Source organism: Amphibalanus amphitrite, unplaced genomic scaffold, assembly GCF_019059575.1.
Source record: "Amphibalanus amphitrite isolate SeventyFive unplaced genomic scaffold, NRLGWU_Aamphi_draft 000034F_arrow, whole genome shotgun sequence".
Classification (NCBI taxonomy): Eukaryota; Metazoa; Arthropoda; class Thecostraca; order Balanomorpha; family Balanidae; genus Amphibalanus; species Amphibalanus amphitrite.
The window spans coordinates 1,177,886-1,205,539 of record NW_024881530.1 but is presented as its reverse complement, the minus strand read 5'-3'; the positions used below and the strand labels follow the sequence as shown (position 1 = coordinate 1,205,539).

At 49.1% G+C, this 27,654-nt stretch overlaps 2 protein-coding genes across 9 annotated transcripts in view; one reads left to right on the top strand and one right to left on the bottom strand.

Annotated features, from left to right (window-relative positions):
* Positions 1-8,399, top strand: part of LOC122369957 (mucin-7-like) — a 37,485-nt gene extending 29,086 nt beyond the window's left edge. The window contains exons 1-5 of one of the 8 annotated variants that reach the window (XM_043345153.1): positions 1,290-1,394; positions 1,898-2,011; positions 2,402-3,347; positions 5,615-5,692; positions 6,187-6,321. In XM_043345153.1, the coding sequence (XP_043201088.1) occupies positions 1,934-2,011; positions 2,402-3,347; positions 5,615-5,643 (1,053 nt within the window). In that variant the 5' untranslated portion in view covers positions 1,290-1,394; positions 1,898-1,933 and the 3' untranslated portion in view covers positions 5,644-5,692; positions 6,187-6,321. Of the gene's footprint in view, positions 1-1,289; positions 1,395-1,897; positions 2,012-2,401; positions 3,348-5,614; positions 5,693-6,186 lie in introns of those variants that run through there. The other 7 variants (XM_043345171.1, XM_043345135.1, XM_043345161.1 and 4 more) reach the window with 7 other exon arrangements.
* LOC122369952 (phosphatidylinositol 4,5-bisphosphate 3-kinase catalytic subunit delta isoform-like) lies at positions 8,381-27,118 on the bottom strand. The gene is made up of 20 exons (XM_043345120.1): positions 26,794-27,118; positions 24,995-25,180; positions 24,418-24,640; positions 23,378-23,507; positions 22,904-23,018; positions 21,389-21,683; positions 20,899-21,071; positions 19,734-19,976; positions 19,254-19,450; positions 18,834-18,957; positions 18,264-18,434; positions 17,912-18,042; positions 17,409-17,552; positions 16,734-16,858; positions 16,105-16,252; positions 15,583-15,771; positions 14,917-15,199; positions 12,677-12,841; positions 11,140-11,259; positions 8,381-10,777 (listed from the first exon to the last, which is right to left on the bottom strand). The coding sequence occupies exons 1-20, from the start codon at positions 26,833-26,835 to the stop codon at positions 10,649-10,651; spliced, it is 3,333 nt and encodes a 1,110-aa protein (XP_043201055.1). The 5' UTR covers positions 26,836-27,118; the 3' UTR covers positions 8,381-10,648.
* Between the last annotated feature and the right edge of the window lie 536 nt (positions 27,119-27,654).

Here is a 27,654-nt window from a genome sequence, read left to right as displayed (position 1 = left end):
TTGGTCACAATGTGTAAAATTGATGTCCGGGAGGGTACTGAAAGTTTGGTGACGATCGGCGCAGCGGTTCTGGAGATATATCGAAAAGTCTGGAGGGGGGGCAAAAAATAGCCCCCCCCCCCACCAGGGCGCGGGTTAGAGGGACGTCTGACCCACAATACCATGCGGAAACACCCAGTCGGAAAAATAAAGGCGATGCTGAGCGAGGGGATGCTAGGGTGGTCGTGAAAAGGAGGTCTTGTGAATCTTGATTTTGGTACGAGCTTTTGTGGATATGAATATAGTTAGTGAAACTTCATGCCATTTAATGTGTCTTTTTCTATTTAATCAGTGCAATCCGCCCAGTCCATGAGGGGATACTTTAAACGGAACGATTTTGGCATCCCCGACTTGGCACGTGGCACATGCCGTGCTGGTCAGTGGTCACCCATATGCACCAAAAAGTAGTTGAGCTCATGATTCAAGAAATAGATCTGCATGAACCAGAATACCGTTTGTCAATCCCTCCAGCGGTTGCCGATATGAGGCTGCGAAAAGCGTCACGGGGCCGGATCGTGTGGGGTCGAGCCGGGCCGCTCGAACTGAGATTTTTCCGGGTAAACCGCAAATCAATTCTGAATTCACTCGCTTGCTATAGTTGATTATCGTCAGAATACATCAGTACGATTCTGTTCGGCATTAGGGAATCGAAATACTCAAACACAAAACACAGATTATCATTTTGTTAAAGCAACAGCATGAGCATGTATTAAGTATGCCTACATCGGGTTTGGAGTGGCGCATATTGTAACCATATACATGCGCCACGTAGTACGCATCGCAATGATGAGCACCTTTCGTATTTCCTTAAAAATATCAAACTGCACGTATCTACAACTTCTGCGTGACTTTGACCTTCTCGTACGTTATATATTTAAAATACCGACATTCCAGGTACCACAATGGATCACGTATCCCGGTCTAGTATCTCTTCCGTGCAGATTCCGGTGCAATGGCTGCGTATCATGCAGAGTCGCCCCTCACGTATTGCACCACAATTCGGCGTCTGGTCGCGTGCATACGCTGTCGCGGGTTGGGATGTTCCCTTTCATCATTTCCGTAGTCTGGGTGCATGTGTGTTGTGTGATAGTGTTGCGCGGCACGTCTGTTGCGGCGGTCTAAAATCACGAATGAGTTTTATTCTTCCGGGGGCGTTTAATGTTGTGCCGACTACCGGTTGCAATGTGCAATGTAACACCACGTACACCTGAAACGTAGTGAGTGGTATGTCACGCTCCTTATAGTCAAGGGGGTAGGGGTGGGGGTTGTATGTGTGGACGAGACTAGACGGACGGGAGGAAGTCGTATGGTCACAGTACGGCTCTGGCAGGCGGCCCGACAGCATCTCACCTTTGGTAAGTCCTCGGGTCGTGAAAGTGAGAGTCGCTTACCGAGCCCAGTCGAATGTGTTCCCCCAATTTCATAAGTTATCTGCTCGATTGAGTTCAGTTACCGAATAGTAAGTGCCAGTTATGTCAAGATATAAAGTAAAAGGACCGAGAGGTGCGACGGCTTTCTTAGGTGCGGTGTGCTGACCAGCGTATCGTACCAAATCATTGCAATCATGCGAGCATCTATCACGTTTATGATTATTTGTCAGATAGTAATTACAAATCTCCTGCCTTGAAATCAAACGAAGAGCAAGCAGCTAGCTTTGCGTATTTAACACAAGTTATTAAAAATAATATGAAACGAAAAATAATAAAAGTTAATGTATTACTTTCAGGAATGAGAAACACAAAAATGAATGCCAAAGTGAACCTTAAATAATTTTACAGTGTCTGTGCGCCATGCTGACCGTCTGTGTGCCTATTGCAGTGTCTGTGCGCCCTGCTGACGGTCTGTGTCCTTTTTACAGTGTCTGTGCGCCCTGCTGACCGTCTCCCTTCTCGTCATGCTGGCGCTGGGTGTGGCCCTCGGGGTGCTCCTGCTCACCTCGGTGTACGCCAAACCGCAACAACGCGCCATTCCGGTGAGAGTGGGCATTTCTTTCACGGATTACATAATCCAGACGAAGATAATAAAATATTCGTAGGCAGTTAATTGTTATTTAGTGGTCGATTTTTGCCGATGCTAACGGCGTCTGATTATTGAAATTCGCACTTAGGATAGGGTTGGATTGAAATTCGTTATACCTTTAACAGTTTAATTCGGTTGTGGTCCCTTTTTATTCATAATAATAAAAATGTCCGGTACTAACCCTGGGTCACATGCTCCCATTGTCGATATCACTACTCACTTGGTGGTGGTCCTTCCCAGTCTGTCTCAACCGTAAGCATGTGCCCCACTCGGTTATGGGTCTGGGACTCCACCTAACCATGTCATCTTTGTGTCAGAGGTGTCGCATGTGTGACCTTTTCAGGCCACTGGAAGGGAGCCTGCTCAAAACGTCTCACAGATAGCACCCCAGAACGGGACAATGAGTGAAAATCCGTCAATCAGCCCGAATGCGACCACGAGCTCCAGCTTTATGACATCTAACTTCACGGCTCCGAACATCACGCAACCGAGTCCAACAGTATCGAATGCTACCTCATCGAACTCTCCGGTGCCAAGCGCTGCTCCGGCCAACTTGACGGCAGCAGACAACACGCAACCCAACTCAACGGCGACGAGCGTTACGACGACTGACTTGGCGACTTCGAATTCTACGGCGTTGAACTCCACGGCTTCAGACTCAACTGCATCGAACTCAACCAGAAGTCCTGGGAGGGTGAGAGGCGCTGGTGGATCATCAGATACCTGGCCGCAACTCATCTCCCACCCAACCACCGAGCCATCTCCTGTTGCACCTCAACCCAATCTTACATCCGCGGCAGTAAAATCAACCGAAACACCCATCAAACTGTTACCTTCTGTCAAGACCGTGCTGCCCCCAGCAGAATCACCTAAGCATGTTCTCACTCTGGCGTCTCCCTCCACTACGCCCGCTCCCTCGCATGTCAATTCTAGCTCTACTGTTTCGCCTCCAGCTGCTAACGCGTCTAACCGGTCCTCGCCTTTCACGCCGGACCCCAGCACTACCACTGTCGCGCCATCGACAACAAAGTCTCCCGACAAACCGAAGGGGAGTGTGCTCTCTCGAATCTGGTCTTCTATCGCCGGCTGGTTTTCGTCTCTGGGCTCATCTATACGCAGCGCCTTCGCTCCCGCTCAGAAAGCTCAGAAATCTAAGCCGCACGCTGGCGGCACTGGTGACAATGCCGGTTCGGTAACTGGAGCGGTGCTCCCAGAGACCAAGAACGGAACCGGTGTCCGGGTAGCAGCGGACGCTCGTAATGCTTCTCACGCGTCACTCGCAATAAACGGTAACGATTGAGCTCCCTGGCAACAGGAAAGTGGGTGTGTGGGGTTAAAGGGCTGGTGCGTGGAGCAAAAGGTCTAATAGACGCGCCTCAATAGCGGGGTGGCCGACCATTTTCACAAGCTTTGAAAAGCGGACCTAACAAGGCTCAAAGATGCATCCTTTCAACCTGGCTTTTAATCTAACAAAGCTTAATTGCTGTCGAATTATGTCAGGCACCTGTGCGTTTTAAGTCTGATCACTTTTAAGTTTAGCTGCCAAAGTAGTTCATCCTTGAAAGCTTCCGCTGTTCAAAGCGCCCTTCTGCCAGAGTACTTCTAAACAATCAAGCATTGTTTTCACCGAAAGGCGGAATTTCAATTGCACAATTTAACCCGGCACCGCCTGGACCTGGACTATTTTTGTGATCTGTCCCCACGACCACCTGGGGAAGGGTCGGAGCCGACCCCCCGCTGTCTTGAGAACCAATCGTCGCATCGAGCTCCGCGAGGCGGCGTTTGAAACCTCTCCACGAGACCTCAAACCGTTCACTGCCAGTTCTATGAAAAAAAAAATATTAAACCCAGAGTGCACTTTTGATCAAAGCTGAAGATTCGAAACAACATGAGAATAAGACCACCAAATGCTGCATGCCGCTTTTCTTACACTTTCGGTTCTATCCTTTAACTTTATGCTACCATGCATGGTATTGAAATATAATGCTATTCTATTTCACTTCCCATTCTGTCTTGACTACCTTTTTGCTGCTGCATTGTTGACATTAATCTCACCCCCCTGACTGCTTTACCACCTGTGTGTGTGTGTGTGTGGTGTGGTGTGTGTGTGTGTGTGTGTGTGTGTGTGTGTGTGTGTGTGTGTGTGTGTGTGTGTGTGTGTGTGTGTGTGTGTGTGTGTGTGTGTGTGTGTGTGTGTGTGTGTGTGTGTGTGTGTGTGTGTGTGTGTGTGTGTGTGTGTGTGTGTGTGTGTGTGTGTGTGTGTGTGTGTGTGTGTGTGTGTGTGTGTGTGTGTGTGTGTGTCCTTTGGCGCTGTCGCCATGTGTGTGACGGGAATTCACTCAGTGGGGTTCTTGCGATGAACAATCGCAAATATCAAAAATACCTAAAGCATTCGATGCTGCCACATTGTATGATTTTGGAAATGCTACATGATTTACGATTCGTTCCTTGTTTATCTGCTGGGGTTTACGGGCAGTCAAACCGAAACACGATGTCATTATGCGCTTATGCGAACTGTAGGTACGTGCCTTTTGGGCATAGCAGTCAGCTCAGCACTGTTACAGATACATTCAGTAACTATTTGATTTGACACTACCCTAGGGGAAGGTGGGGTAAGACGGCCCAGCGGGGCAAGACGGACCACCAGCCCTCCCGGCTGAACCGCTGCTGGTATCTACTGCTTTATGCACTCACTATGTTTGTTTTCCTTCGTAACAATGGCCACCTTGAGCTGATGCTGCTAGGATGCATAGCTTTTGAGTTATTGAGAAAAATGTTGTTTTTCGTCAAACCGATCTAATATAAGAGGTCTACGGGTGATTCAATTACGGCGCCTTTCTTGCATGATTAGCTTCTATTTTGCACTTTACTGTGAAGAACAAAGTTATAAACTTGGTTATAGTCACACTTTAGGAAAGGCAAGGTTTTGCAATGTTGGGCTATTTGACATATACGTCATGATAATGACAGAATTTAGATTTGGGGCAAGACGGACCACTGTGGTCCATCTTACCCTGTGGTGGTCCATTGTACCCTGCATTGGAAAGTTCTTTTCCAAAACATTGACACAAGTTTGAGTAAGCTAATTTTTAATGAAGGAGTCTTTGTTGCATGTGAGCCATGCATGCAAGTGCTCAGTTAGCATGCATTCATGCCAAACGACAATCAACACACATGTTCCCAGCTTTTAGCTGCACTTCCATCACACATGAATAAAGAATAAAGGCTCATTTTGTTATTTTACCATTCTGGTTACTTTTTCTTACAAGAGTACAGAGCAGAAGTGTAACACACATGAACGGATAGCAGGCACTGCTGGGTGGTCCATCTTACCCCACGTTTTTTCTTGTCTGAGTTTTTGACATGTCCCTCTTTAAGAGCATCCACCACCTAGATGTCTTTAATTTGAAATTTAGTCTTTACACATATCAATAGAGGAAGGATTCAGCATTCCGAAGACTATAAATAATATGAATTACGAGAGCAGTGTAGCAAGATATGCGGCCTCAAACCTTAGCTGGTCCGTCTTACCCCACCTTCCCCTGTGTGTCTGCAGCTTCGGATGCCGGACTCGGTTCGCTTTGACAACATTACCGTCGAACGGGAAGGGCAGGCCCGAGTCCGAGCGTTCCAGGTAAGTGCGGTCGTTACCGGCACCTATGTTGTCTAACGGTCGTTACCATCTCTTATAATATATTATAAGATCTCTATGGTCGCTACCGGGACCGGCTTCATCTCGTAAGCATTGTAGTACGAGCTATCTTACCTATCGTAAGCATTGTAATCCGACCTATCTTACTTATCTCATTATAAGATAGGTTTTGTATCTCTGAGATAATCATATGAAAAGACGGACCAATCATTCGTCTTATGTAAATAGAATCTTCATTTAAATCGGAGCATTATTTAGGGATTATTCCCAGAATGTCACCTGCATTTACTAAAAAACAAAACTATTTCCAATCAAATTGTTTTGATTGAAGTTTACCCTGTCCGTTATGAATGTTAAACCTATGAATAATTTGGTGATAATGAGAGAATGCGTCTTTAAAATTTTCAGCACGCTGAGATCTAGCCATTGTATTTTGTGTATCCAGACCTGACGTGCCTCCCTCCCCGTGCCCCCAGGAGACGAGCCGCGCCGGCCAGGGAATGCGGAGTGTGGTCCGAGTGGGACCAGACGGTCCGCCGCGGACCACGATGGAGACCATAGCGGGCCGCCCGGCGCTGCCGATGCCGACCGTGTTCGGTCCTCCTCCGACCCGACCGGGACCACCCGTGGAGCCCGGACTCCCTCCCATGACGACCGCCCCCGCACCCTTCCCCACTGAACAGCGTCTCCCCCTGCCGACGATGGCTGACCTGCCTCCCCTTCCCACCGCTCCCGGCCTGGTGCGTTTTGTCCCGCTGCCCGCCTTTTCGGCGGGGGGGCCTCCCGAGCACAGAGAGTTCTTCGCTAGTATCCAGAGGAATATCGACGAGACCGAGCGGCGGATAAGGGAATGGCAGGCTAACTTCTAGAACTATCTGCGAACAAACGCTCTCCTCGTCTTCATTGGAATATCAGTGCTTACTGCTCCGCGGCAAATGGGTGTTCAGTGCTTTTGTACATATAGTGTTCTGCAACTCGTCGGTATATTATAGCTATTTATTTGGGCTGAACTTCGGAACTATGTGTATGGTACTTTCAAACAGAGCATTAGCCATAAGGCGATCATATTAGTGTTAGGCAAAGATATTTATTTAAGGCATGCGCTTTATATATTCAAGTGGAATATTCAGGCCAAAAACTGTTTGGTATGGTATTGACATTATCGGAAGTTTTCAATTGTAGCTGATGTTTGAGGACGTGTTTCTAAGCGATCAGCGAAGAACGCATGAGTTCATGCACAGTGCACACTGCTGCTATGTTTCAAAATTAGTTGCTTTTTTATCATACATAAAACATAATTTTCCTTTGCATTGCCCGTTCATTTACAAAGATGGGCGAAACGTCTAAATACATATACCTAAGCGTTACAGCCGAATGTCATTTTACGGAATATATTCACTTTATGGCAGAAGAGAAGTATTTTTGAAGCATTATATAAAGGGTTAGTTTGGTATGGTATTGCTTTCCGTCAAAACTGCTTTTAAGTAGTCCCCCCCACCCCCACAAACACACACCGAAGCCTCCCAAAACTCTTTCTGATCGGCTAATTAAGTTTGTTCAGATAATTGGTAGTCTGTGGTGAACTGAAAGCGGCTGACTATTCTTCAGAACACGTTTGCTCCATATGGGGCTATTTTGTAGAGCAAATTGACTTAGCTGCGACTTGCGAGCATTTATTCTGAGAAAGCTGTATGCTACCGATAAAAGCAGCTTGTTTGTTTTTCCCCAACAACCACGTCGCATTTTTCTATTCAATGGGGTGTCTTCAGCCCATCTGCTGTGCGACTTCTTATGCTTGAGTTCGGAAAAACATGCCCTTTTGCGTTTCCGCGCGATGCATTTTTGTGTGTGTGCAAAATATCGCTTTGTTCGAGCTTCAGCCCGCTTCTCAAATTGTCCCTCTGTGACCAACTGACCCTCAGAAGATCCCGACTCAAGGTGAAGAAGAGAAAAAATTGTCTGAAGCTGCTTATTTTCATGCATCACCAATCAGCATAGTGCTGAAAAATGCGTTCCCGGTCCACCCATGGACAGTCATAGACAAGTCGAGCTTGTATCGCAATATTCACTCGTAAGTCGTAATAAACGCGCGTTCCAAAATAATATGAGAGCATGGCCGAAACTCGTCATCACCCTGGATGATAGCGTCGTTCAAAATTGAAATTCAACACATAAAATACTAATAAATATCAGAAGCCGTCATAAGTATTACAATCATTTTCTTCGCGTGTCGAGTCTAAAGAAGTTTTCCTTCGAGTCTCTTCGAGTCGAGCCCTTCGGTAATACAAAGGGCAAACCGTCTATCAAATATCTCACGACTATGACACCGACCTACCAGCCATGAACAACTTCCCAAGGCTTCGCAGCAAAACTGGTTAATACCGGATATCTCCTCCATTCGCAGTGAAGGAAGCGATGGTATACCTACCGAAGGGCAGCCCTGGGGCTACTGCCTGCTTCCTTGTGGCCTCTCTATGCCTAAAGCCGGTGGCTGCTGTTTCTAGTCCAACGATGCCGTCTTCCGGCTGAACTTGGCATAATGTACTGAATCGCAATTCAAAATACGAACATTCACATCCGCCGTGAACTAGCTAGACTTTCCGCCGCGCCCAAGGCGAATACGTGCTATGAGTATGCCGGCTGACGTGCCTCCCTTCTAACACCACAAACTCACTGGATACAGGATGTATTCGCAAAACTGCGGTCACGGCGCTGATTATGAGTACAAAAATTAAGTACCTCTTTGTATGGCACAGCATATGGATACAAAACAATACTGATTGTGCATGGAACGAGTCAGCGCAGTCACCAAGTCATAGTAGACGCAGTTCGGTGCGCCGCGCCAATGTGCCAGCAAGCATAACAGAGTCCGTATGTGACCAATCAGCGTCCGAGATAGTCTCAGACTTTTGTGGAGAGAGTCGGCACTGAGATCGCCGGTGGTCGCAACATCCGTATTTTCTCCCGGGAATGTCACCAAATCATAGCGCCGCTTGTGGAAGGCAACAGCATAGCACAGCAAAAACATAATACAGCGCATGTCCGGCCTCGCCGCTGTGACGATTTGCTTGTGGACGAAGCAGAGCAGAGAGACTTTCCAGGACGCACAGTGGACGAAGAAGAAGCGAAGCACGCGGATAAGGCAAAAGCTCTGTTCATACAGGGACCTGGGACATGATACATGATCGACAACGCAATAAAACGCGAACGAGTCACGAGGTCCCAACTCTCCCGTATACGCCTGACAAAATCGGAACGCTTCAACATAATCAGTCTCCATTATTGTGCATTATAAGCCTGTCTTGCATGTCACAACTCCGGCACAGCGATCAGCCAATCGCGTGCGCGATCTAGTATGACGTCACACGCAATTTGGCTCGGCGGAGATCAGACCGACCAATCATCGACTAGATAAACAAAACACAGCAAAATATGAAAGCGGCTTCCATGATCGCTAAGCACTATTTGTAAAATCACCGCGGCGCAAATCAGGGCAGTTCATTTGGCCCACACTTCGCCACATTATGCATCATTACCAAACGCTAAGACGAACACAGGCTCAGTTCTCTGCTGACAAACTAAGCCGGCAGACCGCGGCACAACGATAAGACTAGGCGCACCGACACACATCAATGAGAATGGACCCATCAGGTTCGCACACTGGGGTCGGAAGGCAGCACTTATTGCTCTGTACGGGTGCCCGCGTGTGAGCGCGATTGTCTCGTGCAATGAGTGAGCGCAAAGAGCGCGGTGGCAGATCCAGGCACCGACGGAGGGAGAGGGATGTGAAGGGCGGCCACAGACGGAATGTCACTGAAGGACACGGTCAGTCGGAGAGCCGCCGGTGGATTTGGAACGGAAGCAGTGTGCCATCGCAGGGCCGCTGGCCGGCGCACAGCCCGGCTGGCACAACACAACCAGGCCGAGCTGAAAGCTCTGGAGGAAGCTCTGTCTCAGACGTCTCTCAGACAGCGAAGCGGTAACAGCGCGGCACCGCGGCACTCCTCAAGGCACGGCAGTCGACGGCACGGCGCGACGGCGTCCATCACAAACAGACCAACGAGCGTGTCAACGTGTCAACCCTCCAGCACTTCCACAGGTCAACGAGGCACACCATCAACAAGGTCACCTAGCGCCCGCCCCGGCAGTTTTCCACTGAATCTTCCCCATAACTACTCACTACGTACCAGTTTTTCTCTGTCATTACATGTCCTGAAAGCACTGGCCGTCACATTTCGACCAACATTGTCACAGCGTTACGGGAAGGCGAAACTCGCGCCGACGCTCACAAGCCCGCGGGCATCCCGCTCGGGCGACGCGACGATCTCGAGAAACGCGCTGGGCAGGCGCTCAGGGATGCCCTTTCGACGCCCAAGGACGCCCACCAGAGTCCTGCATACTGTTTGAACGTTTGATCGAACAACTTTGGGGCACGACTAAAACAGGGCCGCTAAAGTGTAAGCACGTAAGCGGGCAAACGCTCACAACAGGTCACTCACACATCAGCATATTATGCGCAGCAAATATGTCATTTACGTCTCTCATCACAAGGACTAGTGGTCAAGTTTCCGATCGACATTTGAACACAATGTAAGCTTTCCAAGAGTACGAAACTGTTGGATGCAAAGCCCACAACCACATACTGCTGATCCCACAAAGGATTTCAACACCCCAACGAACCCTCGTCCCGCGAAACCCGGCAGGTACTTGAATGTCATTTCGCATCCTCCGACAGCCTATCGGCACTGCCGACGACCACACAGGACCCAGAGATCCACCAGATCCGTGCCACTCACCAGATCGGAGATCTGCGCGATCGAAGATCGATCCTTGAGGGTCACAACCGCCCGGAGTTTGAGTTCGAGCTGAGTCGGCTCCAACTGTGGCGCCCGGTGCTGAGGATTTGGTGTCGCCTCTTATCCGGCTGACCGCCGGATGTTATACGTTGTTATCCGTCTTGATCGCGTGAAACCAGTTGTTGATGGAAGCGAAGGTGGACTTCTTCTGGGCCTCGGTGAACTTCTCCTGGAAGAACTTGAGCGCCTCCGACTCGGGCAAGTCCGGTCGCTGGAACACGGGCCCAGCGTCGATATCGATATTTTATGTATGCTTTACTATAGTTAGATCAGAATTCAGAAAAACTTCAGAGACTATCCCCACCTCAATCCATCCATTCAGCTGGTCTCAGCCTCATTCCCTCCGCCTTTCTCCAGACTTCCGACTGCTCCTGTCCCTTCCTCGATCTCACTCTATCTCAATCTCTACACTTTTCTTCCTTTCCTTCTCAGCTCTTGAGCTCCCCATCCTCTATCCCTTCTCCCTCCTCCATCCCTACCTTCCCAGTCCCTCCAACGCTCTATCCCTTTCCATCCCTCCCTCCCTTGCTCCTTGATCCCTCCCTTCTTCCGCACCCCTCCCTTCTTCCGTACCAGAGTGGAGTGCAGGAAGCGCAGGTCCTCCTCCTCTGACACGTCCGGCAGGCCGGTGGACACCATCATACCGAACAGCGAGATGATAAAGTCGCTGTGGCTCCGCAGAATCATGTACGCCTGGAATGACCGGTGCGGGAGTCAGAGTCAGAGCCAGAGTCAGAGTCAGAGTCAGAGTCAGACAGGCGACACCTGGGGTAACGGACTGAGCGATAGCTTTATATACTCAGGGAATGGCTTTCTACTCAATCCACTCTGTTCTACTGAGGAGACAAACGGAGGCTAGATAAAAATATTAACGATTTGTGTAATTACGGAGCGAGCGAAGCGAGCGGAGTCTTACGTAGAATAACGGAAATTTCTGAGTATGAGCGGCCGGCCGGCCGGCCGTGCGGACGCTTTTGCGAGGCTTATATCTCAGCAACCACTTGACCGATTTACATGCGGTAATTTTTGTAGGGTAGCTTCATTCCTTCTACCAAGTATTGGACTATTCCCGATGCATGTGGGTGACCCCTTATGCACGTGCCACGTGCAAAACGAAGAGGTGTCAGTTTTGTAATTGTTGCAATATCTCGGTAACTACTTGGCCGATTGCGCTGAAAGTTGGCATGTAGGTAGGCACCAACTAGGCACTGCATATCCATGTGCCAGAGTTGGGGTGCCGCTGCACGTGCGCACGTGCAGGGGTCGTTTCCAGATCTCGAGAACGGCTCGACCGATTGCGCTCAAATTTGGTACACAGTTAGGGACCGGTTACTAGGGTGCCGTGCACAAGTCAGTTGGGACCCATTTTGCACGTGCGCACGTGCAGGGTGCCGCTTCCAGATCTCGAGAACGGCTGGGCCGATTGTGCCCAAATTTGGCACATCGCTAGAGACCAGTCAGTAGGGTGCCGTGCACAAGTCAGTTGGAGGTACCCCCTCGAAATTTCGCACGTGCAAGACTCACCCCCTCGCTCGCTCCGTTAGTCGCCCCAAAAGGCGCTATACTGGTAAGTATTATTTGGGTGATCGTTTCCCTTTTAGTTACATTTGCTGGCAATCTTACAGCATACAAGCTTGATCGGTTGGGTAGTCTAATCAATACGGCATGAGAGCCCTTCGATTCGACAAAGTGCAGCACAATATGATTGCAGCAAAGGTTAGAAGCGATTTGACAAAGGTCACAACTGCAACGACATAATCCTACTCGAATGCCACGCAAGCAGTCTGACAAGGGAAAACACAAAGAGCACTAGGATAAAAAGCAACTGAGCGGATATTGCAAACGCGGCTATCAGCTAATGACTGGCACAACCTCGCTATTCGCTAATAACTCAGGAACAACTGTAGATAATTTGCTATGGGAAATACACAGCTTCTAATTTAAAGTAACAAAAAGCATCGGTTCAAGCGTCAACCTTTCAACAATTCAATCAATATCTGATGCAATACGTCAGCGTCGGGCTGTATTCTGACCGTCCCTCCTTTACCCCTCCGTTCCCAGATATCCCCGTCCCGCCTCGTCCCTCGAGCGAGCCAGAATCCGTGCGTACCCTCTCACAGTTCTGCCGAAACTCCTCGAAAGCCTCGGCCACCTTGTTGCACTCAGTGATGACGTGCACAAAGTCCGAGGTGAGAACGAACGGCACACGCTCGCGCCGGAAACCCAGCTTCGACTTGAAGTGGCCCAAGATGTGGCCGAAGTCGATGTGCAGCATCTGAGGAAACACATTTGTCACAGTGAGTGTTCGTATATTGTTGTAAATGCAGCAGACTTCTTAGAGGTACGATATTCCGTAATAACACCATCCTATCGCCTTTAAAAATCAAACAATCCATCAGATGCGATGTTGAGTGTGCCTATATCACCAAACGGTTTACGCGGTTACCACAGAAGCCCGTGAATATGGAAATAATGGCCGCAACAATCCATTTAGTTAACTAGGTACCAAACTGAGTATTCATTCTTGGCAAACTATTGCGTCTAAGCCGGATGCATTCTACGAAAGCCGTTTAAATCCTCCGCTGTTCGTGACGCCAAAGTTTTTTTATCCCATTCAAAATGTTGTTTATTTGAAGACCTGAATATTTTTTCGTTCGTTAGACCTGAATATGCAGACAGGTATTCAACTCAAAGTTTTTGATGCAAAGTAAAAATAAACAAAAAGAAAACTGTCTGAAGGAAGCGGCCCTGCTACCGAGTGCCCTTAACCCTCGCACGACCAGGCCATTTCTCATAACACGAACGACCAGGGGGGGGGGGGGTTGTTACGACCCCCCCCCCTGGCGTTTCGAAACGGAAGGTCGTAGAGCTTAGCGGAAAAACCAACGGATTGCTCTCCACGAGATCTCGCGATTGGTGGTATATTTTTTGGTCCTAGGTCAACATTTGACCTACTTATGACCGGTCAAAGGTCAAATTTTCCGAAAAAATCAAACTTTTTCAACTTTCTGCGGCGATTGCGGCAAAACGGTGGGAGATATCGACTTGAAACCTTCACTATCGTGTTCCTTGATCAATTCTCTATCGTTTGGTATGTATTTCGTTTCCCTAGCTCTAAAAATGGCGCGTTGGGAACGCCGGAAGTCGGCAAGGTCACAGTCGGCGGCAGAAATTCGAAAAATCAAAATTTAAATTTTTGAAATCTGATTGTATTTTTGGATTTGGGAGGTCCATTTGCTCCCTATAGAAGCTAATATTGCTGCATATTCCCATTGAGGTGACAAGAATTAGCAAAATAGTGGTTCGGGCGCTTTTCAAAAATAGTACCGGACGCTGTTCCTCTTGTGACGTCATAGCTCCGTGACCTGACCTGACCCGGTCAATTTTCTTGCACCACACGATAGCCCCAACATGCATGGGAAGTTTCATCATGATCCATCAAACAATGTGGGTATCACCGGCAGAAAACCTAGGGATTCGGCGCACACGTTTGGTAACTGTCGGCCGGAGGCTGTACCTCTTATGACGTCATAACTCCGTGACCTGACATGACCCGATCAATTTTTTTCGGCAAAAGATGCGCAAAGGTTGCCCCAGAGGGTATTGAAAATTTCAGCCCGCTACGACAAGCCGTTTAGCGTGCACTTCGAAAAAACCTCAGGGGGGGGGTTGATACACCCCCCCCCCCCTAGGCGTTCTAGGGTTAAAATGTCATTGCCGAAGCAGATTTCCCATAAACGACCAAAGTCTTTAAGGTCTCAGACATGCCACGACTTCTTACGTAATGCATGCCAATAGTTGAGCTAAACTAGCACAAAGTTTGTCAGGGTACCACGAACCAAGACGTGCTCAAAACATTTTAGAATCGAGCTGCAGTGACTACCATGCGGCACCATTCATGCCATATCCACACATTTGTCCCCACCTCAAAGGCATGCATTATCCAAAACTCCTGACGTGATTCGAGTCCGTGAAGTCAAAGCCACTGTGCTCGCCTCCACATCCGGACTCCCAGGAACGCATTCTCTCGCTTTTCCACCCTTCCCTGACTTCCCATTCCACTCTGCCCGCCTTCTACCTATCGGTTTTTTCGAGCCCTCCAGAACGCTGATGAGTTGGGGTTTGGGGCGTGATGACGGGAAAGATCCTCCTTCAGGCCTGTTCTTCCCCACCTCTTGGCCCTACTCCATCCCTCTCTCCATCTGTCTGTCCCTTCTCTTCATCCTCCCCTCTCTGTCCCTCCTTTCTCCTTTGTCTCTCGATCCCCTTTTCCCTAACGGCCTTCCGGTTCTCGTTTCCATGTCCCTCCCGCCCCTTCCCTTCCCTTCTACTCCTCCGTCCGTCTCTCACCTGCCCATTTTTCTTCACCATGATGTTATCCGAGTGTCTGTCAGCGATGCCCAGCACGAACGTGATGACGCTGTAGCCGGCGCAGGACAGACTGAACTCCCTCACTGCCCGGCTCAGCCGCTCGTCGGTCGTGTTGTGCTTCCGCAGCCAGTTGTAGATGGTGTCCTTCCAGAACATGCCGCCCACCTTCTTGCGGTAGATGTTGGCCATAGTGCTGGCCTCCTGAACCAGTTCGATGACGCCCTTCTCGTGGTCGGTGGAGATGCATCCGTACGGTGTGAGCCTGGCAGGTGGAGGAAATGGTGAAAGGAGTTCAATGTGAAGCTCAGAAAGATAAGGGAATTATCAGTGCACTGTGTGCAAACTGAAACGGGAAACGTAATGTTATTGCCAGATTAACTTAAACGGTATTTTGTAATGCTCCTGCGCCAGTTGAAGGCAGGTTATGCTACTTTATCAGTCATGCTCAATGGTTAAAAGTAGTTCGATATCATCGCTATCCAAGAATCCAGGCACATATTCCAAACTGAAAAAACACCCACGCACTCATATCAGCTTCAATCACTTTCATTCAAACAGCCTATCCTTCACTAGCTACGATCACAGACACAATCTACCCTAACTAGCTAAAAAAAAAAAAAAAAAAAAAATCCACCAGCAGCCCACCTGAGGTCGAGGCCCTGGTCCTTCCACAGTTTGTCAATGATGCGAATCATCTGCAGCGTGAGCATGTCCTGGCGCAGGTCGTCCCCCGACTTGAAGATCAGGTTAACGTCGTCACCGCCCTCGTCACCGTTCCGGAAAATGAGCCGCAGTGGCGCCATCTTGCTCTCGAAATAGGTGAAATCCTCCCATCTGACGACATATGCAACACACGTTTAACTATGAATGACGCGTATCGCCGGGCGTGCGCGCACAATGCTTTGCTCGAACAATTAATGCGCAGGGTGGCGACTTGCTTTTCCAATTCATTTATTTTAACTTAACCTCAAATGCAAATTGGCTGAACCTCAAGTCAAATTTTCAGAACACATCTTTTCAAGGAATTAGGAAAAAGCACGATCACACTATGCCATAGAAAAACCTCAACAAGTTAACAGAAATATCGCGATTAAACTGAACGAACTGAGCCAAAGCCGCCGATCACTCAGCGGTGGCGGAGATATCGGCCTGCGAGGAGACGCTTACCTGATCTTGCCGCAGATGATGGTCTCATCCAGTGGGTTCATGAAGTCCATCAGGGTATGCTTGGTGGTCACCGTCTCCTTCAGGGACTCCAGGATCATGGTGCGGTCCTTGCGCGCTGTTCGGCCGTTCTTTACCTTCTGCGTGATCTCTGGCGGATGAAACGGGAAAAGGTCAGCTTCTGCGTGATTAACGACGGATTAAAGGGGTAAAGGTCACTTCCTGGGTGACTTATGATGGTTTTAACAGAGTACGGTCATCTGAGTGATTTAGGCCGACCCAGACGGGTAGCATCATAGTCTATGTAGTTTCTGACGGATTCAATAGGGAAGGTCACCAGTCGAAGGATAGAACAAGCACAATTCTAGAAAGAAAAAATACAGCTTCATTTGCACGCCCAAGTAAAGTTCAATATATACAGCTAACAGGTTTATGTTTTTAGCGTTATCTAATGACAATGACATAAGATTCGCATTGCCAGTCCTCAAATTGTGAAGATGACAGAAATTTAGCTAGCACGTTGACGCCAGCTGTTCAATCCCGTCATAATTCACTGACCCCCCCCCCCCCCCCCGCTCTCACCCCATCCTCGCCCCGCCCGCGCGGTCACCCAGCCCACCCTTCAGCGCTACCTTTGAGCGTCTTGAGCGCCTCGTGGAGCCGTGTGAGGCTGTGCATGTGGTGTGGAGCCGCCCGACAGTACGCCTCCAGTATCAGGGTGTTACGCACGTTCAGACACGGCACGCCGGTCTCAGATCTGGAGGGGGGATAGCTGGCGGTCAGCGGTAGGGAAGGAAAGGTCATACGCCGCACGCAGAGCGTACCTTAATTAACAATGAGATCACCTGACTGGGATGAAGAACGCTTTATGAGTAATCATCACTCAGATTATTAGTCAATGCGGCTGATATTGAATGCAGATAGCCCAACTGGACAAAGTCAATCGTCATGACAGTACAGAGGAAAAAGCCTACTATTACTTACTTTTGTTGGTTTGACTCCTGGCTCGTCGTCGTATAAGGATTCCGGGAGCAGGACTATTATGGATACAATAGCTGGGTTATCAGATTGCGCTGGTTGTTCAGCATGTTCAGGAGGCAGGATGGTTGGTAGCTACCGGCTGGAAAAGGTCCATCTGGAGACAGAATATAGATAAAACGCAGTTAACCAAAATTAATGCTTCAAAATGAATGAAGAAAGGAAAAGAAACATGAAAAACGAACCGATCTGATCGGCAATTCAAGTTACAACACCACTAAACCCCACTGAGATGAAAACCCTAGCTGTGCGCGTTGTGCGCAGCCCACCTGAGATGCCAGAAGAGCCAGTAGCCGATCAGTCGACTCTTGATGGCTCGCTCCAGCAGAAACTCTGCCAGCTCCGAGAACAGGTAGTTCTCGTGTTTGAGCGCCTGCACCAGCTGTAGCAAGTAGAGCTGCAGCTCTTCGTCACTGCAAAACAGCAGAGGGTGGGCTAACGCAAGCGTCGTAATAACGCTGCAAATAGCCTACGAGCTTGGGTCACGGCTCGCTGTAGTCGGAACTAAGGGCAGAGAGTCAAAATGGCTGATAATATAATTGCTTGGCACATTACCAGACATTATCGGCTACTATAGATTATGAACTCGACACCCAACCAAACATGTTTGTGCCATGAGGATTTCAGCTTGATCTGTATGTAAGGCAGTGTACGAGGCGAATTCACCTCCCAGTTTCTACCTACGAATTTCAAAAGCATCTAATGTGACTCGTTCAATCCGCCAAGCACTGTGAATTTATCCCACTGCTGTGGGACTCAGAATCAGCCTCACCTGGCCTGCTGCAGACAGCGTACGGCGAACCGGCGCACGGTCGGGTCAGCCACATTCACGTCGAGCAGCGCCAGCGACTTGTCCGGTGGAAGCGGCTGCCAGTCCTCCAGCAGTTTGGTCATCTCCGCCACCTGGCCGGAACAGAAGGTGGTCAGCTCGCGCTTATAGGGTTTCCGGTCACTCTGCGTGTGATTTTACCGCTCTGAGTCACTTTGAGTTGTCTTTTCGGGATGCGCGAGTGCGCGACAGGCTAACATGTCATTCAAATAGGCGTAACCAATTAGCCAATGTAGCCAGTCACCGTGAGGATACTGTTCGAATCGATTTATGTCCTGAAGACTAGAGAACTAACCTCCTGTCCATTTGACCAGTCGACGCACTGCAGGAGCTTGGGCAGCGCGTTTGGCCACATGTTCTTGCACGTGTTCCGCAGCGACCAGACCACCTCTTTGCTATAGTCATCCAGATCGAAGGCCCGCATGTTTTCCAGAGCCTTAGCCAGCTCTTCTTTCACTTGTTCCGTCTGTGACCGGTAGATGTCAGACGGGACAGCAGGAAACAATATGGTAGGTGATGACAAAGTATGTCAGCCGTCAGATTATCACTTGGAGGATATGGGGTCTAGAGGATGCCAAGAGGATGTCGGCTCCGAATGTGTCCTAAGAATGAAGACCAAAGAATGTCCGGGACTAGTGGTGCGGTGGCAGTCAGTTCGAATCTCCGAGAGATATATTAAATATTTCACTCTACGGTAAAGATATGCCATCATAACAGCCCTGAAACCAAATGCAAAACAGTACAGGTTACATCGACGTTCGTTACCGTAGCCCAAAACCCACGCTGTCGTAGCCCCCCCCCCCTTCCCCATGCCGCGTTCCCCAGCCTAGCTACGTTACCAGCCAACCCCTGTTCCCCGACCTACATTCGTGCGTCCAAAGTGTTTGAAGTCGCTGTCTCGGTCGGCGCCGTTTGGGGCCTGGTGCGCGTACAGCAGCATCTGTTCGGCACTCGGGTACATCACGACGCGGTTTGGCTGCTCGCAGTAGCTGTGGGAATTGGTATAGGTCAGTACGGCAGGGCAGAACAAAGGGTAGCGTTAGAGTTTATAAATCGGGCACGTTTGCGGAAGGAGTGTGGCATGGTGAAGCCACCCGTGTCCACCGCTCCCAGCCTGTGCGCCACCCCTAACCTGGGTGACGGTCCCGCCCCTCACCCATCAACACGCGCCCATTGAGCTGAGCTGGGTGACCGTCTCGCCCCTCCCCGTACTCATCAGTTGAACTGTCCCTCAGCTAGATGGCCGTCTCTCCTCCCCCCCCAGCCGCCCCGCTCGTCAACTCACCAGGAGAACTGCACGCTGAGTTGCGTGGCCGTCTCGCTATCGGGGTTGGCCACCACCGTGGAGAGCGGCTGCAGGGGCTCCCCGGCCCGCATATGCTCCGTGTATGGCCACAGGTAGAGGGTGACGGTACCCTGTCGCAGCTGACCGCGGTAGTCGTACACGGGCGCGTTCACCCAGGCCAGGTAGTTGCGGAACAACTGAAAACAGGGCAGGAGGGTGTGTTGACTACAAGCTCTCAATGAAACGTGATGAAAGCGCTACTGGGCTTCTACAAGTAGGGCATGCAACGGGCTTTAGCCAGGCTCTATCACAAACAAAAATCAAGCTCATGTATCAAATTACTGCGGAAAGCTCAGAAAATTTACAAATTTAACAGATAGCCATCCACAAGCACCACTGGATCTTACACCAACACTAATTCGATTCCTCCTCCCTAATCCCTCCTTTTTCCTTCTTCTTCTCTCCGCTCCGCAGCCTCACCTTTCCTCCCGAGTCCTGTCGCACCGACTTGAAGCCGCGCTCCTGTCTGGCCACCTCGAACACCGCCAGTGAGAGCCGGGTCATGCGGGGCAGGTCGCGCACCTCCACCTCGAACTGTTTGGTCGCGCCCACCTGCAGCTCCTGGTCCTCGTCGGGTAGAGGACCGCCGTCCAGTGGATGAGATACCCACACAGACTCACATAGCTTCTTGGCGCCGCAGAACAGCGCGATTTCCAGTCCGATCTGTCGAGCAGAGGGGGGGGGGGTCAGTGATGGGTGTGCGGCGTGCGCTGTGGTGCAGTGGGTTGGGGAGGAGTAGAAAAGGGAAAAACGAGGAGACATAGAGTGAGTGGTCTGATAATCATAATATTGAGAAAATAACGAGTGCTGCTGTGGTGCTGCAGATAGATAAATACATGTTACGAAATCAACTCGATAACAAATTGACATATCAGTCTCCCCATATCAGAAACTCGTTTCTGGCAGCGAAAATAATTCTGTGGCACCCGGACGACTGACAAACAAAGGAAAACACGTTCACAATCATACGACTGGTTCTGAAATCCTCGAACATGACGAGACAATCCCGCTTTGACCAAAGGACGTCATATCACCCAAACAGGGGAAACGCAAATGATGCTCAATTGATATTCTGCTCTCTACAAATAGCAACATTCCAAAACAGAGTCCAAAACATTTGGCTGCGGCCAGGTTGACTAGAAACTAATCGTAGAGACGCCATGTTTGTTTACATATAACACGGTGCCACGGCTGACGGCTTGTAGTCCACGCTGGCAGAGCGGATGTCCGCACACGTACATCCGTCTCGAGATAAGGCTACCCACCCGTTGAGCGACAGGATGCGGCTCGTAAGAGGAAACCGTGATAGACAAACGGTGCATGAAGTGAAGACAAACAAACGCCGTGACACGCTTTTAGGGGCATCCATTCCACATTAGACAGCGGAACGGTAGTTCAACGCGGGTCTCGGCTTTTCCAGAGGTGCTGCATTTTCCATGCAAAGCATTCGACGTAATTCCACGCTAGCATTAAGCCATCTTATCCGGTCTGTTATCCTGCCAACCACGCAGTCCGTCTCTCCGTAATTCTGCGACACCATCAGCTCTCTGTCCTCGAGTTTCGAACGCCGTCCATCCGTCCTCACCTCCGTGACGCCCTCGCCGACTTGCAGGTGCGCCAGCGAGTTGATGCCGAGACTGAAGTCCTGGTGGATGTCCCAGCTGCTGACTGGGGTGTGACGGCGCCGCTGTAGAGTGCTCGTGTTGACAGAGAGGGCGCGACACCGGCCCGGCTCGGCACCCGGGTGGGGGCCCCAGTCTGCGGGAACGGGGGAGGGAGGGGTCACACCGGGAAAAACGGCGGGTACCAATCGGGTGTGGAAAACGACGCGGTTTATGAGGAAGAGATGGGCGCTAGTGAAGACCAGATTGTAAATACGCTAAGAGCAGCCTCATGATACAATAAATGCAAAACACCACAGCGCGGTGCCACGAACATAAATGAACAGCGAACACAATGGAAACCAACACTTCTTCAAACTTCCATTATCAACTCCGAGCTGTTTTTGGCACCCACCACCATCTCTCTGTCCCCACTCTCTCCCCCTCTGTCCCTGCCGCTGCTCTTTCACCCACCTGGCAGCTCTATACTGTGATTATCCACCAGCTGCAGCCTCAGCCGCTCGCCGCGGTTCATCGCCTCCTGCACGGGCGCGTACTTCCACAGCGCCAGGTCACAGACCAGGTACTGCTGGCGACCGACCACTCGTAGCGTATACCCCTTGGGTACGTCGGGCTGCTGGAGGTGCGCAGAGTGTGCGCTGTTGCGCAGCGCCTGCTGACTGCTGCGTGCCATCTTTTTTAGGACTTTGGTGACCAGCTCGCTGGCAGTGATCGATGGTTCGACACGGAGAGTTGTGTAGCCGCCCGGCTGTAGGAGGAGGGACGGGTGTCAGCGCGGGGGTGACACGGGCGAACGGCAATGCAAGGACAGTTCATTGCTGGAAAGGTGCGGCGGCCGGCGGCTTGAGACCAGATTATCATTTAACCCTATTAGTGGCAGGCTCCTGGCTACCCCATATTAGTGGCAGGGGGGGGGGGCTGTTTACGACCCCCCCTTGATATCTCGAGATCTAACCGGCCGATTTTCAAAATTCAAATGGCATTCGATTTGGCTCAACGAGATCTACATTTCTAAAAAAAAAAAAAATGTCAATAGGGGGGTAGAGGGGGGTAAAAACGGGCAAATTGCAGATACATTTTAGACTGTTTATCACGGCCAGGTTTCTGAACCAATCTTAACGCAACTTTTGCCGATCGATTGAGAATAAACCAGGAATTCACATGGATCCTAAAAATATGCATTTTCAAAAATCATAGGCGGATACAGATCATTGAGATTGGGGGTACACAAAAAGTATAGTAAATAAGGTTTTTGTTGGTACTGTTTCTAAAAAGGGTGGCAATGGTCTTGTTATGTTACAATTTTCTTATGAGAGAACGACTAAAATTGTATTGGTCATGCATAGGCGGTGTCAGGGCACCTATGTTGGGAGGTAAAAAATAACCCCCCTTTTTGGACGCCTGGATCCGCCTATTATAGCAAAAACGTGTCAAAAGAGGATGCACAATAACTTTGTATATGTTATCACATGATACCTTTCATTCACTGTTCGTAAAACTGGTGCAGCATCGTGATCTTCGCCCAAATGACTCGCTTCACGAATAGGACCCCCAATTCCCAGTGCTCTGGAGCCGCCCCTGGTAAAGTTATGAACTTGAAATTTTCAGGGAATGTGCCCAATTTAGTTTTAGGAAAAGTCAGAAAATTTCAGCATCGTAGCTTCAGCGGTTTCGGAGATATTCCCGAAAAACCTGAGGGGTGGATAAAAACACCCCCCCCCCCCTGCCACTAATAGGGTTAAACTCACATACTTTGCCAGATAGAGATATCCTATCATTTCCACGAATGCTAGCGAGTTAGTTTTTTTTTTTTTTGAGTCAGTAGGTATGGCGGTAGATAGAAAAACACTCACAAAGTTTTCAAATATCACGAGCTCAACAGTGTCCACGCTTTAGTACCGTGCCATCCCTTCCCCACGTTCAGCTGGCCATAACTTAGTTTCAACCTTTAAAGAGGTTTCAACATACCTGTCCGTCGCGGCCCCACTGGGGTTTGACCTCCACCATGATTTGACCACTGGAGGGCAGCTGTTTTCGCAGCAATAACGGCATCTCCTGTGCCCACGCCACGGAGCACGGGTAGCTGCGGAAAGCAGAGAGCACTCGTCACCAAAGAACGAAACACACGAGCCATCAGGTGCCATCAAGTAAGTCATCTCGTCTCCAACATCCTTTAAACCGCTATATTTCTCCGTTTTAAATGCAAAAGGCAATGAACTAGTAATTAACCTTTATTCCCATATTTGTCGCGTTCTTTTCTATGTTCATCCTTTTTTTCCTTTCCCAATCAACTAACTTATATAATCGACGTCGTTGAATAAATATATTGTGCATGAATTTCATGTGTCACTGCATGTTGCCCACAGCTCCATGGTCCCTCCTCGCTCTCCGCACTATCCAGTCCGCGACAAACTGTTCTCCTGTCACTGACGGGCCACTCACCAGTACCGCACGCGCTGCTCCCACGGGAAGGCGTCTCGTTCCGCCACCACGCGTGCACACAGCTCGCGCATACTGCTGCGAAACTCGTTCACCTCCGCGCTGTTATTGTGCGCCTCGAACGCGTGCATGTCTGCGGGAGAGCGAAGGGAGGGAGGGGGAGTCAGAGGGGGCCGTAGGGCGTCAGAGCGGGTAGCGAGGGGTATCGAGGGGTGACGGGAGATCGAGAGGGTTAGAGGGGAGTGGTCAGGGGCCGGTACATGTCACAGGTGACAAACAACGCCAGACCACGCGGAGCAAACAGGGACAGGCAAGCACAGAGCGAGCTGTACGGACCAGGTGACGAGAAACAGATGGCCCAGGAAGGTGCTCGTCAAGCGCCCCCATATTGCATAACATGTTATTGACGATAGATAGCTAATCGCTGTTTAAAGGAACTCATTGGTTTCAGGCCGTACAGCCACACTTGACGATTTTGTAGCATTTACGAACGATTAGGTTTGCCGGTAAAAACAACGTTAGTTATGCTTGTATGGCAAACGTCTCCAGTGCAGTCCTGTTTACGTCCAGTCAGGCAATACAGCTGAAAACTTCCTGTCGTTGGGCACGGGTCCTGTTCAGCGCTCACGCTACAAGTACGTGACACTTGAGGACTGATTCCGACAGCGAACATTGCGAATTATTCATGCGAATATTTCCCCAGAACAACTCGCGGCTAAGCACGACATAAAGGCCTTGCGTGACATTGTGTTCGCGGTGCCTGATCCCGCCGATAATGGCGACAAAAAGTCACTCCACCTTTGCACTAATATGACGTTCGTCCGCATCGCAACTGCATCCAATAACTACCATGCCATGTGTGGATAAATAAATGCAGATGCATTTAAGGTGCAGGTTTCTTTATTCTACATGACCTAAATTGATCTAAATCAATAAAAATCATTCAAATTTCTAAGAACCATTCACGAACGCCTACTTTCACGCGGCCTACTCCTTTGCCCACCAAGCGTCCCCTCCTCATGCTGCCTCGCCCGTTCACTCACTTTTCCCGATGAGGTTGCCGATCTGTGAGAGCAGCAGCTTCTCGTGTTTGTCGCCCTCTCGCTCGATAACCCGCAGTACTCGAAACACGGGTCGCACGCTGATGAGAGGACAACTCTCGTCGAGCAGTTCCACGGCCTCCGCCTCTGGCGTGACACACTGGAAGACGTACTGGGACATGTCCCGCAGCGTGCCGTGCAGGGGAAACTCGCTCTCCCAGAGCTTCTGCAGATCGAGGGCAGGGGAGAGAGGTGTCAGTTAGGTGATCGAGCCCCGAGGTGTGTCAGTAGTCAGTGGGGGTCGAGGGGCGACAATTAGTGGTCAGTAAGGCTGCCTAAATGTGGTGGGGAGGAACAATCAGTCAAAAGTCAAAGGTGACGGGCACAGTCATTTTGGATACCTATGAAGGAAACTGCACAGGCACATTATGACAATAACTGTGGAAATCTTTGAAGAATTTCAATCATATGCCCATTTGCTGCAGCAACACAAACCTGCCCATTCGGGACAGCCCTGAACATGTCAAACAGTCTGGACAATGAACACTGAACTGTGAACTTCTCCCTGGCCAGTAGGTACCTGTTTGATGGTCTCCAGCGTGGCATCCTTGAGCACATCCAGGGGGACGACGATGCCGCTGGGCATGAGGCACTCGATGTGGATGTCAGGGTCGGGCGAGTCCCAGCCGTCTCGGCCGAACGGGTCCAGTACCGAGTCATACTCCTCCATCGGCCGGCCGTCTCCGCCCAGCGACGCGTTCAGCATCTGCGGGGCGTCACAGCGGTGTGACGAGGCAGCGTCGAATGTTGGTCAGAAATCAGCCGTCTGCTAGATATTGACAATGGTAGTGAAATGGCAGCAAAATGACAGCATGAATCATTGGAACTAGGTAGGTGGGATGAAATCATTTTGTGAAACTATGTACAAATGTAAGTCAACTTTACTTCAAAGTAAACCAGCTTTTAATTTAACACCCACAGAAATAGATATTGTTAACTTGATTTCAAGTGAGAAATAGACATTAAAACGCACATAACTACAATGCTATAATACAACAGACTAGAGCACACATGGCCCTCTCATATGTATCACTACCACAAAATCTCATGGATTTTGTTTATTAGTCTGAGATGGCTGCTTATTTGACCATAAAAAGGGCCATTACTTATTGCAAATAGCTTACATTCAGTCTCCCAAATGAGCTTTCAATGGGAGATGCTACTGAATACATTACACCAAAGAAGATAATATCTACTAGATGACAATGCCCTGTGGCCACTGGCCAGTTCTATAAACAGAGAAATCACTGGCTGCTGGTAGGTATTGCTATTTTTGAAGCTCTCTGAGTCCAGCTAGTGATGAGAGATATAACTGCTGATATTAAAGCCAAAGAAGTGACCATTGAACTGATATCATTTTCCATATCAGAGGTCAATTTTACCAGCAGAAAATCAGCCTCCTGCCAGAAGTTTTTACCTTAAGACCTCTTCACATACGGATGTTTTCTTTTGGAGCGCTGACCGCCCGCTCATCAGTTGGGGTGGGGAACTACAAGGCGCCGAACTAAAATTTGAGCAGCCAATCAACGGCTGCAGTGGGCGGAGCAATGACCAAATATGGTCATAAAATCAGAAAACTTCATCTTTTCCATGCATCTTAGCATTCAAATGAAAAAAATAGGGCATAAGGATGTTTTTTAACCAAACAAGGCCTACACCCACTCGGTGCACGATGCACTGGCGGCTCTAAATCACAGAGTTACAATACAAGGTAAAACAGTGATTGGCAAATATGGCGGAATGAAACAGACGCGCCAAAAATGTAAGCACTGTGGTTTTAAAATGTCATTATATTTATTATTTTGTTTATGGTTTTTCTATTTGTGGTTAAGTTATTATTTAAAATTAAAAATATTTGTTTATTGTAAATAAATTAAATCTTTTCACAATATTCTTTCAAAACACCAATCCATTTATTGAATGGCCAGCTGACTGTGACGCCCAGAACATGCAGAAAAGCTGTTTTCCTATCACCATTTTCAAGTGAATTTGCCGAATTTTATCAATTACAGTTAATTCCTCTAGTGGAAGATCGAAGCCTTTTCTCTCCAATAAGTGGACCCGACCCGATACCGCAAGTACCGCCACAACGCACGTTATACTGTTTCTCACCCGTACTCCGTAGTAGCGAGGGCTGCATTTATGCCCATATATGGTCATCAAAAGTATAATTATTGACCAATCAATTTTTGGATCTTCGCCTTGTAGTTTCCCCAACTGTCATGCTCAGAAATGTCTGCTATTTTATGTAAGCCTTCGCTCACTCCGCTCACTTCATAGGTAATCAGAATCATATAATGGGATGTTTATGACACTCACCATGCTGTTCAAGTTGTTCATGCTGTTGAAGCACTGGACCATGATAACACTTTAAACTCCTTTTAAAAATAGCATCACAAAGCGTCCATAACCCATGATTTCAGACAAATTTATCGTTTTAGACACGTTGACGTCGATATTATGCTTCAGTGAGTAGTGGGTATGTTGTACCAATCCAGATAAGTACATCAATCAAACTAGGAAAAACTATTCCTTGTTAGATTGGCACATTACCAAAGAAGGAAAAATCAACATTTGTTATAATAATAACCGAATTTATGCATTTGGAACACAAGCGCGCGCCTACGCCCAGGGTCGCCGGAAATGTACAAGATGCGCCGATAACAGAAATGCGTATGTTCAAGGTTACATAAAATAACACTGTCAAACGTCCATCAATTGAGCAGCAGATTGATATTCGCGAATATCAAACTAAAAATTCGATATTCGGACGGGGAACGCAATAACTCAAGAACCAGTGAACCGATTTGGATGAAAATGCCCTCATTCGATTCCTCGTTTCTTATTGCAGGTTGACAGCGATTTCCAGGTCACTAGGTCATGACCTTCAAGGTCAAGGTCAAGGTCAAAGGACGGGGAACGCTCTACAGCCTACAGTTACCGTCCGATTGGCTTGTAAATGGTCTCAATCGATTCCTCGACCCCGATTCCAGCTCGACAGCGATTTCCAGGTCATTAGGTCATGACCTTCAAGGTCAAGGTCAAGGTCAAAGGACGGGGAACGCTCTACAGCCTAAAGTTACCGTCCGATTGGCTTGTAAATGGTCTCAATCGATTCCCCGACCCCGATTCCAGCTTGACAGCGATTTCCAGGTCACTAGGTCATGACCTTCAAGGTCA

Coding starts and splice junctions, on each gene's coding strand:
- LOC122369952 (XM_043345120.1), bottom strand. CDS start 26,835: ATGGTCCAGTGCTTCAACAGCATGAACAACTTGAACAGCATG. Junction 15,200..15,582: donor GACCAGGGCCTCGACCTCAG/GTGGGCTGCTGG, acceptor TCCACCTGCCAG/GCTCACACCGTACGGATGCA. Junction 10,778..11,139: donor GCTTCCTGCACTCCACTCTG/GTACGGAAGAAG, acceptor CCCGTGTTCCAG/CGACCGGACTTGCCCGAGTC.